The sequence below is a fragment of the Phoenix dactylifera genome, chromosome 15, assembly GCF_051530095.1.
Source record: "Phoenix dactylifera cultivar Ajwa chromosome 15, Ajwa_hap1_PhDact_Kaust_v1.1, whole genome shotgun sequence".
Classification (NCBI taxonomy): domain Eukaryota; kingdom Viridiplantae; phylum Streptophyta; class Magnoliopsida; order Arecales; family Arecaceae; genus Phoenix; species Phoenix dactylifera.
In genome coordinates this window covers 19,127,339-19,139,971 of record NC_143204.1, presented here as the reverse complement: position 1 = coordinate 19,139,971, position 12,633 = coordinate 19,127,339, and the positions used below count along the sequence as shown (strand labels likewise).

General features: G+C 49.6%; 1 protein-coding gene across 7 annotated transcripts in view; it reads left to right on the top strand.

The window, feature by feature from the left end:
- Nucleotides 1-12,633, top strand: part of LOC103712534 (presequence protease 1, chloroplastic/mitochondrial-like) — a 65,873-nt gene that overhangs the window by 7,133 nt on the left and 46,107 nt on the right. For 4 of the 7 annotated variants that reach the window (XM_089927560.1, XM_089927561.1, XM_089927558.1 and 1 more), the window contains exons 3-5: nt 7,549-7,723; nt 7,814-7,946; nt 8,163-8,233. In XM_089927560.1, coding sequence (XP_089783686.1) covers nt 7,549-7,723; nt 7,814-7,946; nt 8,163-8,233 — 379 coding nt within the window. Of the gene's footprint in view, nt 1-7,318; nt 7,354-7,548; nt 7,724-7,813; nt 7,947-8,162; nt 8,234-12,633 lie in introns of those variants that run through there. The other 3 variants (XM_089927562.1, XM_089927559.1, XM_089927563.1) reach the window with 2 other exon arrangements.

Sequence of the window (12,633 nt, the reverse complement as noted above, 5' to 3'; positions counted from 1 at the left end):
TATTTATGTCTTTGGTACTTCATACTCACCTTTTTAAAGTCATCATAATCCTCCTTGCACTTTGGAAATGAGGCATGCATCTGGTTTCCATTTCGATCATGTCTCCTTTGGCACTTTATTTCAGATCATTTGTCTTCATGCTTATCAAAATGGTGCTATTGAGTGCTAAAACTATTTGATTTTGGAGGCAATCCACATTTCTTGGTCTATGAAATTCGTTGCTCTAATATGCAGTGAACTTTAGGGCCTCTTTGGCTGCCTGCATAACTGTTTTTTTTTTTTTTGCTAAAAGCGGGTTTTCATACAAAACGTGTACGAATACACCCAATAAAGTCAAAAAATACTAACTCACGGAGAGCCAGAGGCAGCTCCCCCTCCCCCACCCACAGGGTGTATCCTGAATGATGAGCCGCAAAGGCAGCCACCCAGTCGGCTGCCCCATTGGCTTCTCGAAATACATGCTTGGCCTGAATGGCCATCCCAACCCCACACATCATCCCTATGTCCCGAACCAAGGGGTGGTCTGAGCCCTCACCCCTCAGCCCCTTCTGAATCCAGCTGATGACTGTGGCTGAGTCGCCCTCCAAAACAATCGAGCCAGCCTGCAAAGCCTGCCTCGCATATCGAAGACCGGCCCAGGCAGCTCGTAACTCTGCCCCGGGGACCGACGTGCCGAACAGCTGACAGCCCCCTGCTGCCACGACTCTGGAGTGCGGGTCCCGTATCACAAAGCCCGCACCACCTCGCGCGCCTCCATCCAAAACCGATCCATCGAAATTGACCTTGAGGAAACTCGGGGGTGGGGGTTTCCAGGTAAGAACACCATCTGAGAAGCTGCCGAAACAGAAAGAGAACCCCAGGTGTCCCGAGCTATCAGAGGTCCATCTGAAGAGGATCTGATCTCCAATGCCTGTACGCGCGCTAGCTCCACCACGAACCTCGGTGACACCCTGCGCTCACCGAGGGTACGAGCGTTCCTTGCCAGCCAGATCTGATGTGCTGTGCAAGTCGCTCGAATAGCCTCCTGACATGTCCGAGGGCGGACCAACCACTGCTGCATCGTCTGTAAAAACTGAGGCCTCCCATGCCAAACCTCCTGCGGGAACCCTGCCCACTGCCATGCCGACCTCGCCCACGTACACTGGAAAAGCACGTGGTCAACCGACTCCTCCATACTGCATGTCCCGCACTCCGCAGGGATCTCACATCCTCGCCTACTCAGCGCTGCTCTCGTCGGGAGACGGTCCCACGCCACCTTCCATAGGAAGAGTGCAGCCCTCGGGTGAAGCCCTGACCTCCAGATCCAAGTGTAGTCCGGCCCTGGCTCATGCTCCTGCTGGATAACACCGGCGAGATCTCCCAGTCGGACCCTGGATCGGCAGGAAGTGCCCCAAACCCTAACATCAGGCCCCCCATAGCCTGGCACCGGAAGAGACCGGATCCTCTCAGCTAGATGTCCCCCGAACAGCTGACGTAACCTGGCATCATCCCATGCTGACTCTCCTGGGGCCAGAAGATCAAAAACCCGCAGTCCCTCCGCCGCCGCAGCATCAATCATGGTCGGCCAGCACCTCAGTGGGACAGTGTCCACCCATGGGTCCGCAGTCACATCAATACTCCGCCCATCGCCTACTATCCACCTGGTATTTGCCGACACCGTCGGCACATACCTCCCAATCTCACGCCACATGAAGGAGACTCGCCGCCCACTCCATGCCACCTCTGAGCCGTCACGCCCATATCTGGCAGCCATCACCTGACTCCACAGCCCGTGTGGCTCTAGCAGGAACCGAGCTGCATGCCGAGCAATGAAGGCCTCGCGACGCCCCAGCAGGGACTGCACTCCGAGACCGCCCTCGCTGGTAGGCCGGCATACGTGCTCCCAGGCTACCAGATGCACCCCGCGGCCTCCGCCATATGACCCCCACAGGAAGCACCGCAACAGTCGCTCAATCCTCAGTAAGGTCGTCTTCGGAACCACAGTGTTGGCCATGAGATAAACTGGCATGGACCCCAACACTGATCTGATCAAAGTCAGTCTCCCCATCATAGATAGGGAAACTGCTCTCCATCCCTCCAACCTGCTCTCCACCCGCTGCACCAAGCTGGAACACTCTGCCACTCGTAATCTGCGGCCTGTGATGGGAACTCCCAGGTAGGTCAATGTCTCCTCCTGCTCAGGAATCTGCAAAATCTCACGAATCTCCTGTCTGACCCTGCTCTCCGTACTCGGACTGAAGCGGACGGCTGACTTTTGGAAGTTGACTCTCTGGCCCGACGCCATACAGTAATCTGCTACCACCCTACGAAGGACCCGTGCATCAGAAACCCGCGCCCTGGCCAAAAGAAGACAATCGTCAGCGAAGAGTAAGTGGGAAAGAGGACTAGCCCCCGGGGCGGGAACATAGGCCTCCAGCTCCCTACGGGCACACACCCTCTGCAAATCACGAGACAAAATATCAGCACAAAGAATAAACAAGTAAGGAGATAAAGGGCATCCCTGACGCAGCCCCATAGTAGACTCAAAGAAAGGGGAAGGTGTGCCATTGACCAAAATCGAAAACTTTGGCCCCCTGACACACCCCAGCACCCAGTCGATCCACTGCCTATGGAATCCGTACGCCTCCAGTGTCTGCTGAAGAAATCTCCATCTGATCCTGTCATAAGCTCTCTCCATATCCAGTTTAATAGCCATCAGGCTATGTCGCTTCGATGCTCGCTGAAGGTCCCACATCATCTCCTGAGCCAGCAGAACATTATGGGAAATGTTTCTGCCAGCTATAAACGCCCCCTGCTCCTGACTGATGATGCCAGGCAGAAGGGGCTTCATCCTCCGAACCATAATTCTGGCCACTACCTTATACAAGGTAGTGCACAAGCTAATGGGTCTGAAGTGGCAGGGCTCGGCCGCCTCCTGACGCTTCGGAATGAACGTGATGAAGGTAGCCTTCCAATCCCCTGGCATCACCGCCTGGGAGAAGAAGCACTGAATGGCCTCAACCACCGCTGTCTGAATAATACCCCAATATCGTCGAAAGAAGAACGGGGGAAACCCATCTGGTCCCGGAGCCTTGTCTGGAGCCAAAGCCCAGACTGCCTCCTGTACCTCCTGTGCCGACACCGGTCGGACCAGGGCTGCGTTCTCATCATCCTCGATCCTCACATCCACCCGCGGAGGGACGGGGTTACTGTCGTCGGACTCCTCCTCCTCCGTCCATCTGGTGCGGAAGAAATCCAACAAGATCTGACGAATGGAGGGCTCACCTTCCACCCGATGTCCCGACATATCTCGCAGCGAGTGAATCGTGCTCCGCTGCCTCCGAATAATCGTAGTCCGGTGGAAGAAACTAGTATTGCGGTCACCCTCACGCACCCACTGGACTCGAGATTTCTGACGCCAGAAGATCTCGTGCTGTCGTAGAAGGGAGTGGTGAGTCGCTAGAAGCCCCCGAAGGTCACCCATATCGCTCGTCGAAAGCGTGCCTTCCAAATCTTCTTTCGACTGCAACTCAGAGATCGCGGTCTCAACCCCCTCCACTCTCCGGAAGATATCGCCCACAACCTCGCGGTTCCATCGCCGGAGACGCCTCTTGGCCAACTCTAGTTTGCGCGACACCCGGTGCATAGCGTCTCCACGCACCGGGAGGCGCCATGCATCACGTACAATATCCCAGGACTGGGGGTACGATAGCCAAACCTTCTCAAAGCGGAAGGGGCTATGATGCCTGGGTCCCAGTGATGTAGAAATCAGCAGGGGGCAGTGGTCCGAGGCGATCCGAGGTAAGTGAGTAACCCTGCAGGTAGGAAAGAGAAGAAACCAGTCTGGGGACGCAAAGGCCCTGTCCAGACGCTCCCAAACCCTAGCACTGCCAAGCTGATTATTGCACCAAGTAAACTGAGGTCCTGAGTAACCTAAGTCCACCAGGCCCGTGCGTGACACAAAATCGCGGAACTCCCTCCTGTCCACTCTATCCGTGAAGGCTGCCCCTCCCCTCTTGTCACCCGAACTCAGGATGCAATTGAAGTCACCAACAACAACTGTCGGGACACCCTGGACAGTGAGACTAGCAATCTCCTGCCAGAGGACTCTCCTGACCCTGTGATTCGTGCTCGCATACACCCCACACAAAACCCACGGAGGAGCATCAGGTGCCGATACAACCATAACTACCTGTTGAGAGCAGTTATGGAAGACATCAAAAGTCGCCACCCCACGCCTCCACAGGAGCAAGATACCTCCCGACAACACCTGGGACTCGACTGCGTATGTCTCCCAGTCCCTCCCCAGACGCCGTCTCAGACGTGCAAGCCCCTCACCAGATAGCCGGGTCTCACTAAGGACGCAGATCTCTGGGCAATGAATTTGCACTAACCGTTTGAAAGAAGACATGAAGGACGGCTTGGCTGCCCCCCTACAATTCCAAGCTAGGATCCTCATGGATCACAGTCCACATAGTCGGCCTCAGACCCATCCTCCCCCTGGTACGCGGGGCCAGCCTCAGGTACGATGCCTGGGCCCATCCCCTGCTCATCAGAAGTGGACTGCATGACTGCCGCCCTGATACGCTGCACAGTAGTCATGTGGTCCGTACCCTCTCCTGGTCTCGGTGGCGCGGCCTGACACCCCTCCGGAAAAGGCCTGAGGTGATCCCTGGCCCTACTCCCACTAGAGGAGGCTTCCCCCTGCTCACCCGCAACCAGGGGCAGAGGGCCAAACCGGAAGACTCCATCGGGGCCAATACCACCCTGCACATCCCATGGCTGTACCTCACTCAGGGGGGCATGGCCACCGTGCTCTCCTCGAGAGGGGGGGCTATACCGAAATGGCCCAGCAGACTCCTCGCCCAGGCCCTGCACCGCGAGTACGGCACAACTCCCCGGGCCCGAAGCTGGCTGGGCCTTTGTGCCAGCAACAGCTTGGCCCAAGGATGCAACCGCGGGCTGGGCCGGAAGGCCCACCACCCGCGGCTCCACAGCAGACCGCGCGGCCTGCTGGCCGCGCGTAACGTCGCGCGGGCCCAGCAGAACCTGGGCCCCCGCGACCACAGGACCGGGCGGTGCGTCCCCGGGTCTGGACGCGCCGATGGCGCGCGGCGCGCCAACGGCGTCAACCGCGCCGAGCTCACGGCCCCCATCCTGGGCCGCCCCCACCGGCCCACGGCCCCGGCCCCGGCGCCCGGCCCTATGGGCCCGGGTGCGCTGGGCTGGCCCGTGCTGTTGGCCCCGGCCCACAACGGTGAGGGCCAGTTGGGCCCCCTGCCGAGGTTCCCCAGCTGGGCCAAGGCCCGCCAGCGGCCTCGGCCGCTTCTGGGTTTGGACTCGGGCCGCAACCGCCCGGCTGGACGCCGGATCGGCCCGACTCGGGCCTTCGCCGAGAGACAGACTCGGCCCCGGGTCCCCCGACTCGGACAGGAGATCGTCCGAGTCAGCTTGGAGGGGGCCGAAGGAGAGCGCCGGGAGCCCATCCCCCTCAACGGCGAGCGGAGACCGGCGGCGTGCCACCTTCGCTGGCTTTTGCCAACCGTCGGTGTCCGCCGGGGACACTGGCGTAGTTGGGCGAGCCACCGGGGGCGGCGGCCGAGTCGAAGACGAACCGGGCCCCGAGTGCGGCTCGCTCGTCTTCCCCGGCCGCGGCGGCAGGGTCTCCCGATGGGGTCTCTGCCGTGACGCCATCATCCAGGGACCATAGATAGGTCCCTGCGCCTCCTCCCCACCGCCCGAAGACGGTTGAGCAGGCCCACCCCCCTGGTTCGCCTCCGTCGGGGACGAACCCGAAGCCCCAGTAGCGCAAGGGGTCGCCGGAAAGCGGCAAATCCCTGCCTGGTGACCCATTCGCCCGCACCGGGAGCACAGGGCCGAGACACTTTCGAAGACGAAAGGCTGCCATCGCACTTTCGTCTTCCCCTGGATCAGCACTCCAGGTAGCAGAGGCTTGGTAGTGTCGACCACCACCTTCACCCGGGCGAATCCCATCGCCTGGCGTTGCTCCGTGACGCTGTCCACGGCGACCGGCCGGCCCGCCCGAGCGGCAATATGGAATATGGTCGACGTAGACCAGTATTCCGGCGGCAGACGGGGCAAGCGGAGCCACACGGTGGCCGTCTGCACAGCCTCCTCCCCTGGTTCGAAGTCTGGAACCCATGGGGTCATGGCGAGCAGTTGCCCGGCCACCACCCACGGGCCGTCGCTCAACGCCCGGTCCCGGTCCTCCGTCGACCGGAACCTCAGGGCCAGGTAGCCGTCCGCAAGCGGGACGGCCACCACCTCCTTCAAATTTGAGCGGGCGGCGACATCTTTCGCCACCCACTCGGCTGGGACGCGGCGGCCGAAACTACGGGCCACCGCCGCCCGCCCTTCCCACTCGAGCCGAGCCGCCGCAATCGATTCCTCCGGAGGAGTTAAGACCTCCGGGAAACAGCGGCTCAGCCGCTCCACCTCCGCAGCCGTGGGCCACTGAGTCACCCACGGCCCCGGCCTCGTCCAAGCGTTAGGGCCCTTACCTTTTCCTCTCGCCGGTCCTTCCGATGTCGTCCCCGCCGGTTGCTTCCCCTTCGGATCCATCGGGAGCCCTGCAAGGAAGAGGAGAGTGAGTAGTAGCAGCCCAGGGATCGCCGAGGTGTTCGTGTCGTTCGCCCCGCCGCCCGAAGACCTTGGGTGGCCGGCCTCCCGCGACACCAGAGAACCCCCGTCGCCTAGCACACCGCCGAGGGGTTCTCCGGTTTCTCCTCAGAGCCGAGCAGTCGAGCAGTCGTGTCGCTCGCCCCACCGCCCGAAGACCTGAGGTGGCTGGCCTCCCGCAACACCGGGGAGACCCCGTCGCCTAGCACACCGCCGGGAGGTGCTCCGGCGGGATACTAGCCGTTGTGAACGTCGGTAACCTGTCAACGGCGGGATACTAGCCGTTGGCGCTTTCTCAGAGTTTCTCAGAGTTTCGGGTGGTCTTTGACCTCCCTTAAAATCCAAAAACTTTTTGCCTGCATAACTGTTCACTATGTAAACCCAGTATAGGCTGGCAATGAGAAAAGTAATATCAGTTGCAAAGAAGAATGTCCTGCTTAGAGAAGCCTGGGGTTGCGTTATACTGAAGAAATACCGATGGCGGATCAATGTAAAAGTGACTTCCAGCATCCCGATAGGCTTTGTGCATTCTATTTTTTCATCAATCATAGAAATTATTAAATTAAATAGTTTAAAGATGTTTATGCATTGATTTAAAATAGTTAATATTAATTATGTTTGAACATGAATAAAATTGCAGATCCTAGCATGTAGATTGGAAGTCTTTTTTGTAGGCCAGTATACCTTTCCACACCAATTCGTGGCGAGTTTTAGCATGTGCGCCATCATGAATCTGTAATCGTAGCTATCAATCATGCACATACTCTTCTATTAGTTTGTAAACTTTATTTAGTAACTTGAATCCTTTAGAAATCTACATCAATGTTATCTTTTTTGTATAAATCTGAATGTGGATTAATGGATTATCAATCCTCAATTATGTCATCAAAAGATTTGGTGTTTTGACAACTAGAAGTTTGCCAACTGCAGAGAGGATTCAACCGGCATACCTCACATACTTGAACACAGTGTGTTCTGTGGATCCAGGAAGTACCCTTTGAAAGATCCCTTTGTTGAATTACTGAAAGGTAGCTTGCATACTTTTCTAAATGCATTCACCTCTCCGGATAGGACTTGTTATCCAGTTGCTTCAACAAATGTAAAGGTAAATATGTAAAATTTTTAGGCATTGCTTCACTATTCTGCAATGTGCCCATATTAGTCTTCCTAAAAAATACGATTCCCAATTCTTCAGGATTTCTACAATTTGGTTGATGTATATTTAGATGCTGTCTTCTTTCCTAAATGTATCGAGGATTTCCAAACATTTCAACAGGAGGGTTGGCATTATGAGCTTAACAACCCTGCTGAAGATATATCCTTCAAAGGTAGCCTATCAGACCACATTATTTCCGTCCGTAATGAATAAGGTCTCTTTCATTTTTAGGCAATTTTCCAATCTTCTACGAAATGTAATGCAAAAAGCTTTCCTACCAAGCCATCTCCGTAATCTTCTACAATGGATTTTGTTTAGTTTCCGTACCTTGGATGGTTTAGGCAAGTTAACTAATTATTCACCCTTTGTACGTGGTATGTAATTCCAGGAGTCGTCTTTAATGAGATGAAAGGAATATACTCTCAGCCCGATAGAATACTGGGTCGGGTTTCTCGACAGGCAAGTTCCTTGCTTTATGTTCTCTACATGATCTTATGAACTTATATGATCGTTGTTATTGATTTTTGGTAGTTGTCTTATGCCACATCCATAAGCATTGTAGTATACTGATGTTCTTTGAAACCATCCTTTTCAATTCACTTCTTTTATGGTTAACCTATTAGACATTCTTCATTAAATGGGAGAGTTGTGTTTCAATTTTTAAATGTACTACACTTGTGAATGGTGTCCAGTAATGTTACGTTCGTATGCTTCAGCTATACACAGAAACAAAGTGCTCATGATCCAATACTTCAGAGGATTGGAAACCTTCATGCTTTATGATTGATTTCTAAACCCATTGTCAGCTAATGTTCGTCTGGTGGGTAGGCTCAACTGTTTACCACTTTAGTTGTTTTACAATACAGCTCCTACTTTTACTGAACCTTCTGACCAAGGGCTAGCAAGTTCCTTTCTTAAGAAAGTAACTTGAATTTGATATTGGTGAGATAAAGACTTCTAGCAGGGTCTTATAATGCTTTGCAAAAGAATCAAGTAATAGATTAATGCATACAAATGTTTTTTTTTTTCTTCGGAAAAGCGGTTAACAGAGTTCTCCAGGTTGATCATTTATGCGCAATTTTGATTTTTATGACTAGGATGAGGTATTGGTAGTGTAATTATGAACCCCTATTCCCCAAATAGATATAGGTAGAGAAAATCCTTGTGAATATTGGTTTCTCTAATTTTTTGCTTTCACTTACGTTTGAAAGTTGATCTGATATATAAGCAATGCTTGAACGATGGACTGGAAGTTGCGGATATTTTTGTCAATCCATTGAATCATGAGCTGAACTCAATAAGAAGCATTTCTCCCATCTGGGGTAGCCCTATATGTGAACAGATCTATCTCAGTGTTTTAGATCAGAAAATCTTAAAGCTGTCATTATCAGGAAATGCACGATGGAAGAGGTAATGACCAAGCAACAGACTCCAAGTGGTAAATGCAGATTTATACATATTATGTCCAATATACCAAACAATAGAAGCAAACCTATTTATCTTCTTCATTGTGCATTATTAACAACAACATAGTAAGTAGATGCAGCCTGATATTCCCTGACTCATTTTTGACCTTAGCTTAGATGAATCGAAAAATGATAATCTGGTTGTCTATTCAGATGATAAATCGGTCTACTTCAAATTGCATTAGCCATTGTTGATGACAGATTAAAGTGCACATGACTCGACATCTTTCTGCCAGTAGATAGAGTTAGTGCAAGCAAACACAAATATTAGCTGTAAACTCCAAAAATGTTGTACCCTTTAACTGAAGGATGACAAATGTAGTGGTTGTGCAGAATTTACTATCCATATTGGTTTAATAACAAGTAAAATAAGGTCTGGGAATCATGATTGTTTTTAAGGCTGTTAATAATACATCCAATTGCTGTCCTGGTTCAGTTGTAACTGTTTGTTCATGAGTTGTTCCTTAACCTTCAGCTAGATATATATGTGTAGCATTGGTCCCTTTGTTAGCCAAGAATTCAGACCTTTGAAATTTATCTATTAAGATAGTCTTCATGTCAAATAAAAAGAAACAACCACAGGCTTGTGTTTCAAATACAAGGTGTCACGTCCCGAATCTGGATCATAACACGGTCGTACTATTGCAACCTTATGCGTACAATAATACGAAGCCACTTAAAATTTCATAAAAAAAATGAACAGTTTTTTATTTACAAATGTCATAACAAGTTTCATCGGAATGGAACGGTACAGAGCTTCTAAAATTTTAACATTTGATATTCAATTTTCCCAAACCCTGAAGTACGTCGAGCTCCTTGCTTTTAGCAATCTTAATTATCTGAAAAAAATAGATAAAGTGGCATGAACTATACGGCTCAGTAAGTAACCATGCACAATGTTATTAGATTAAGCATAATGTATTTCATGCCCATGCATTAATTTAAGAAATTAACAATTATAACAAAGTAAGCATTTCATATAACATATATTCAAATCAGTCATAAACAATGGATGCCCAATAATGCAAGTTCATAATTATGAATATGTATTATATAAAATTCTTGCCATTATTCATGCTTTGAAATCCGTACTCTCAGATGGGGAGTGCAGCTATGGTCACTATTATATTCGTGACAGGGCCGTAATCTTTGCCAACTATTATTCTCCGTTGGCAGGATCTACACCAAACTATTATACTCGCTGGCCAGGGCCGTAATCTTTGCCAACTATTATTCTCCGTTGGCAGGGTCTACACCAAGGGCCGTACATAGCAATATGAGAGTTCATAAATCATTCATACTTTTCATAAATCATACTTCATAATTAAAATGAAAATGAATAATGGCATCATATTGTATAAAATTCATGATCATGCTGCAAATATCATTTTTCATGCATCTTTCTACATCATCATAAATCATGTGTACACAATATATAGTAATCATGAAGAATGTTATTTATCCAAAATTATGCAACACTTGTTACACATGCTTGATCTTAATTTTAAGAAACATAGCAGTAATATACAATTTCATATTTAATTAATTTCATGTATTTGAAAACGATAAGGTTGTGTCTGGGTCGCTTACTTTAATTTGCTCACAAAGTCCTAGGTTCAGACGACAATTCTCCAATACCTAGCAATATCATCAAATTATTTGTTACTTGCACATTCAATTTCTATTATTTACACTCTTTTCTTAATTGAAATCATTTACAGCCTATCCATAGGACTCATTTTCATTTTCAGGCCCATAGCCTGATTCAATTTTTGGTTCAAGCCCATGGCCCAATTCAGTTTTTGGTTCATGTTGAATCCAATTTCTGGTTCAGGCTTGATCCAATTCCTGGATCAGGTCTGATTCAACTTCTGGTTCAGATCTGATTCAATTCCTGATTCAAACCTGATTCAACCCCTGGTTCAGGTCTATTCCAACTTCTGGTTTAGGTCTGACCCAATTTCTAGTTCAAGTCTCATCAAATTTCTAGTTCATGTCTGACTCAATTTCTGGTTCAGGCCTGATTCAACTTTTGGTTCAGGTTTGACCCAATTTCTGGTTCAGGTCTAATCAAATTTCTGGTTCAGGCCTGACCCAAATTTCTGGTTCAGGTCTCATAACATTTCTGGTTCAGGTCTGACCCAATTTCTAGTTCAGGCCCATTTATAGGGTAAATTTTTTTTTCGGCCTAGTAACATAAACAATGGGTTTACAATTAGGCCTGTGGCCCAATTACATATTAGAAATGGCACTGCCTATATTTTGTTCTAATCTAAAAAGCCCTACTTAGTTTCAATTAATTTTAGAAAGGATCTTGGCTCGGCCCATATAGTCTATATTCAATTGAACCCTTCCATTAGAGTTTGGACCCCTCAGGCCCAAGTTAATTTTGGGTTTTGGGACATTTGACTTGGACCAAACCCAGCCTGGCCTCAGGCCTTTAAAGTCCAAGTCATTTGAAGCCTACTCCGGAATCAAACCCATTTCAAGCCCACAATATTTTTTTCTTTTCTTTTTCTTTTATTCTTTCTTTTCTTTTCTTCTTCTCTTTTCTTCCTTTCTTCTCTTTTTCTTCTTCTTCTTCTTTTTTCTTTTTTTTTTGCTAAGATGGGTGGATCATACTTGACGAGTACGGATGCACCCAATAAAATCAAAAAAATAAAATACATCGGAGTGCCAAGGGCAACTCTCCATCTCCAGCCCATAGGGTACTACCGGAGTGACTAGCTACATAAGCAACCACTAGCTAGTTCGCAGCCCCATTAGATTCATGAAAAACATGCTTGGCCTGAAAGCCCCCTCCATCCCTCACCATTGCTCAGATATCTCAGAGCAAGGGGTGGTGTCACGACCCCCGCCCCGTTCCCGGCGAGCCGCCGCGACGGTCTTAGGGTGCGGGTAGGCATAAGGCCACCAGCCACCGCGTAGAATCCTACTACCTATCAATCATCAATAAATCTTGAAAAATTTGGCATGATGCATGCACAAAATGATCACCTTTCCTATAGTGACCTGTCAGGATTATTTCAATACATACAACAACACTACCTGTCAGAGCAGCAATCACATAATCTATCACATAATGAACCTGGACAATATATATCAATACATTATCTCAGGCATATAACTGATCTGCACACATATATATATACCTGCTTCCCAATTCATCCATGGTCAAACCCATATCCACAACAGGATCTATGACTGTAACTATGCACTATATACAATAGAAGGTTTGTAATACACCAAAAAGTATAAACCTCTATCTACATTATACTATACTATACTATGGAGCGGCACAGCTAGCAGGCAATCTCTAACCCTGCTCTTCTCTATACAATACCTGCCCTGCAATCAAAAACACCAAACTGGGGAGTGAGTATATAAATACTC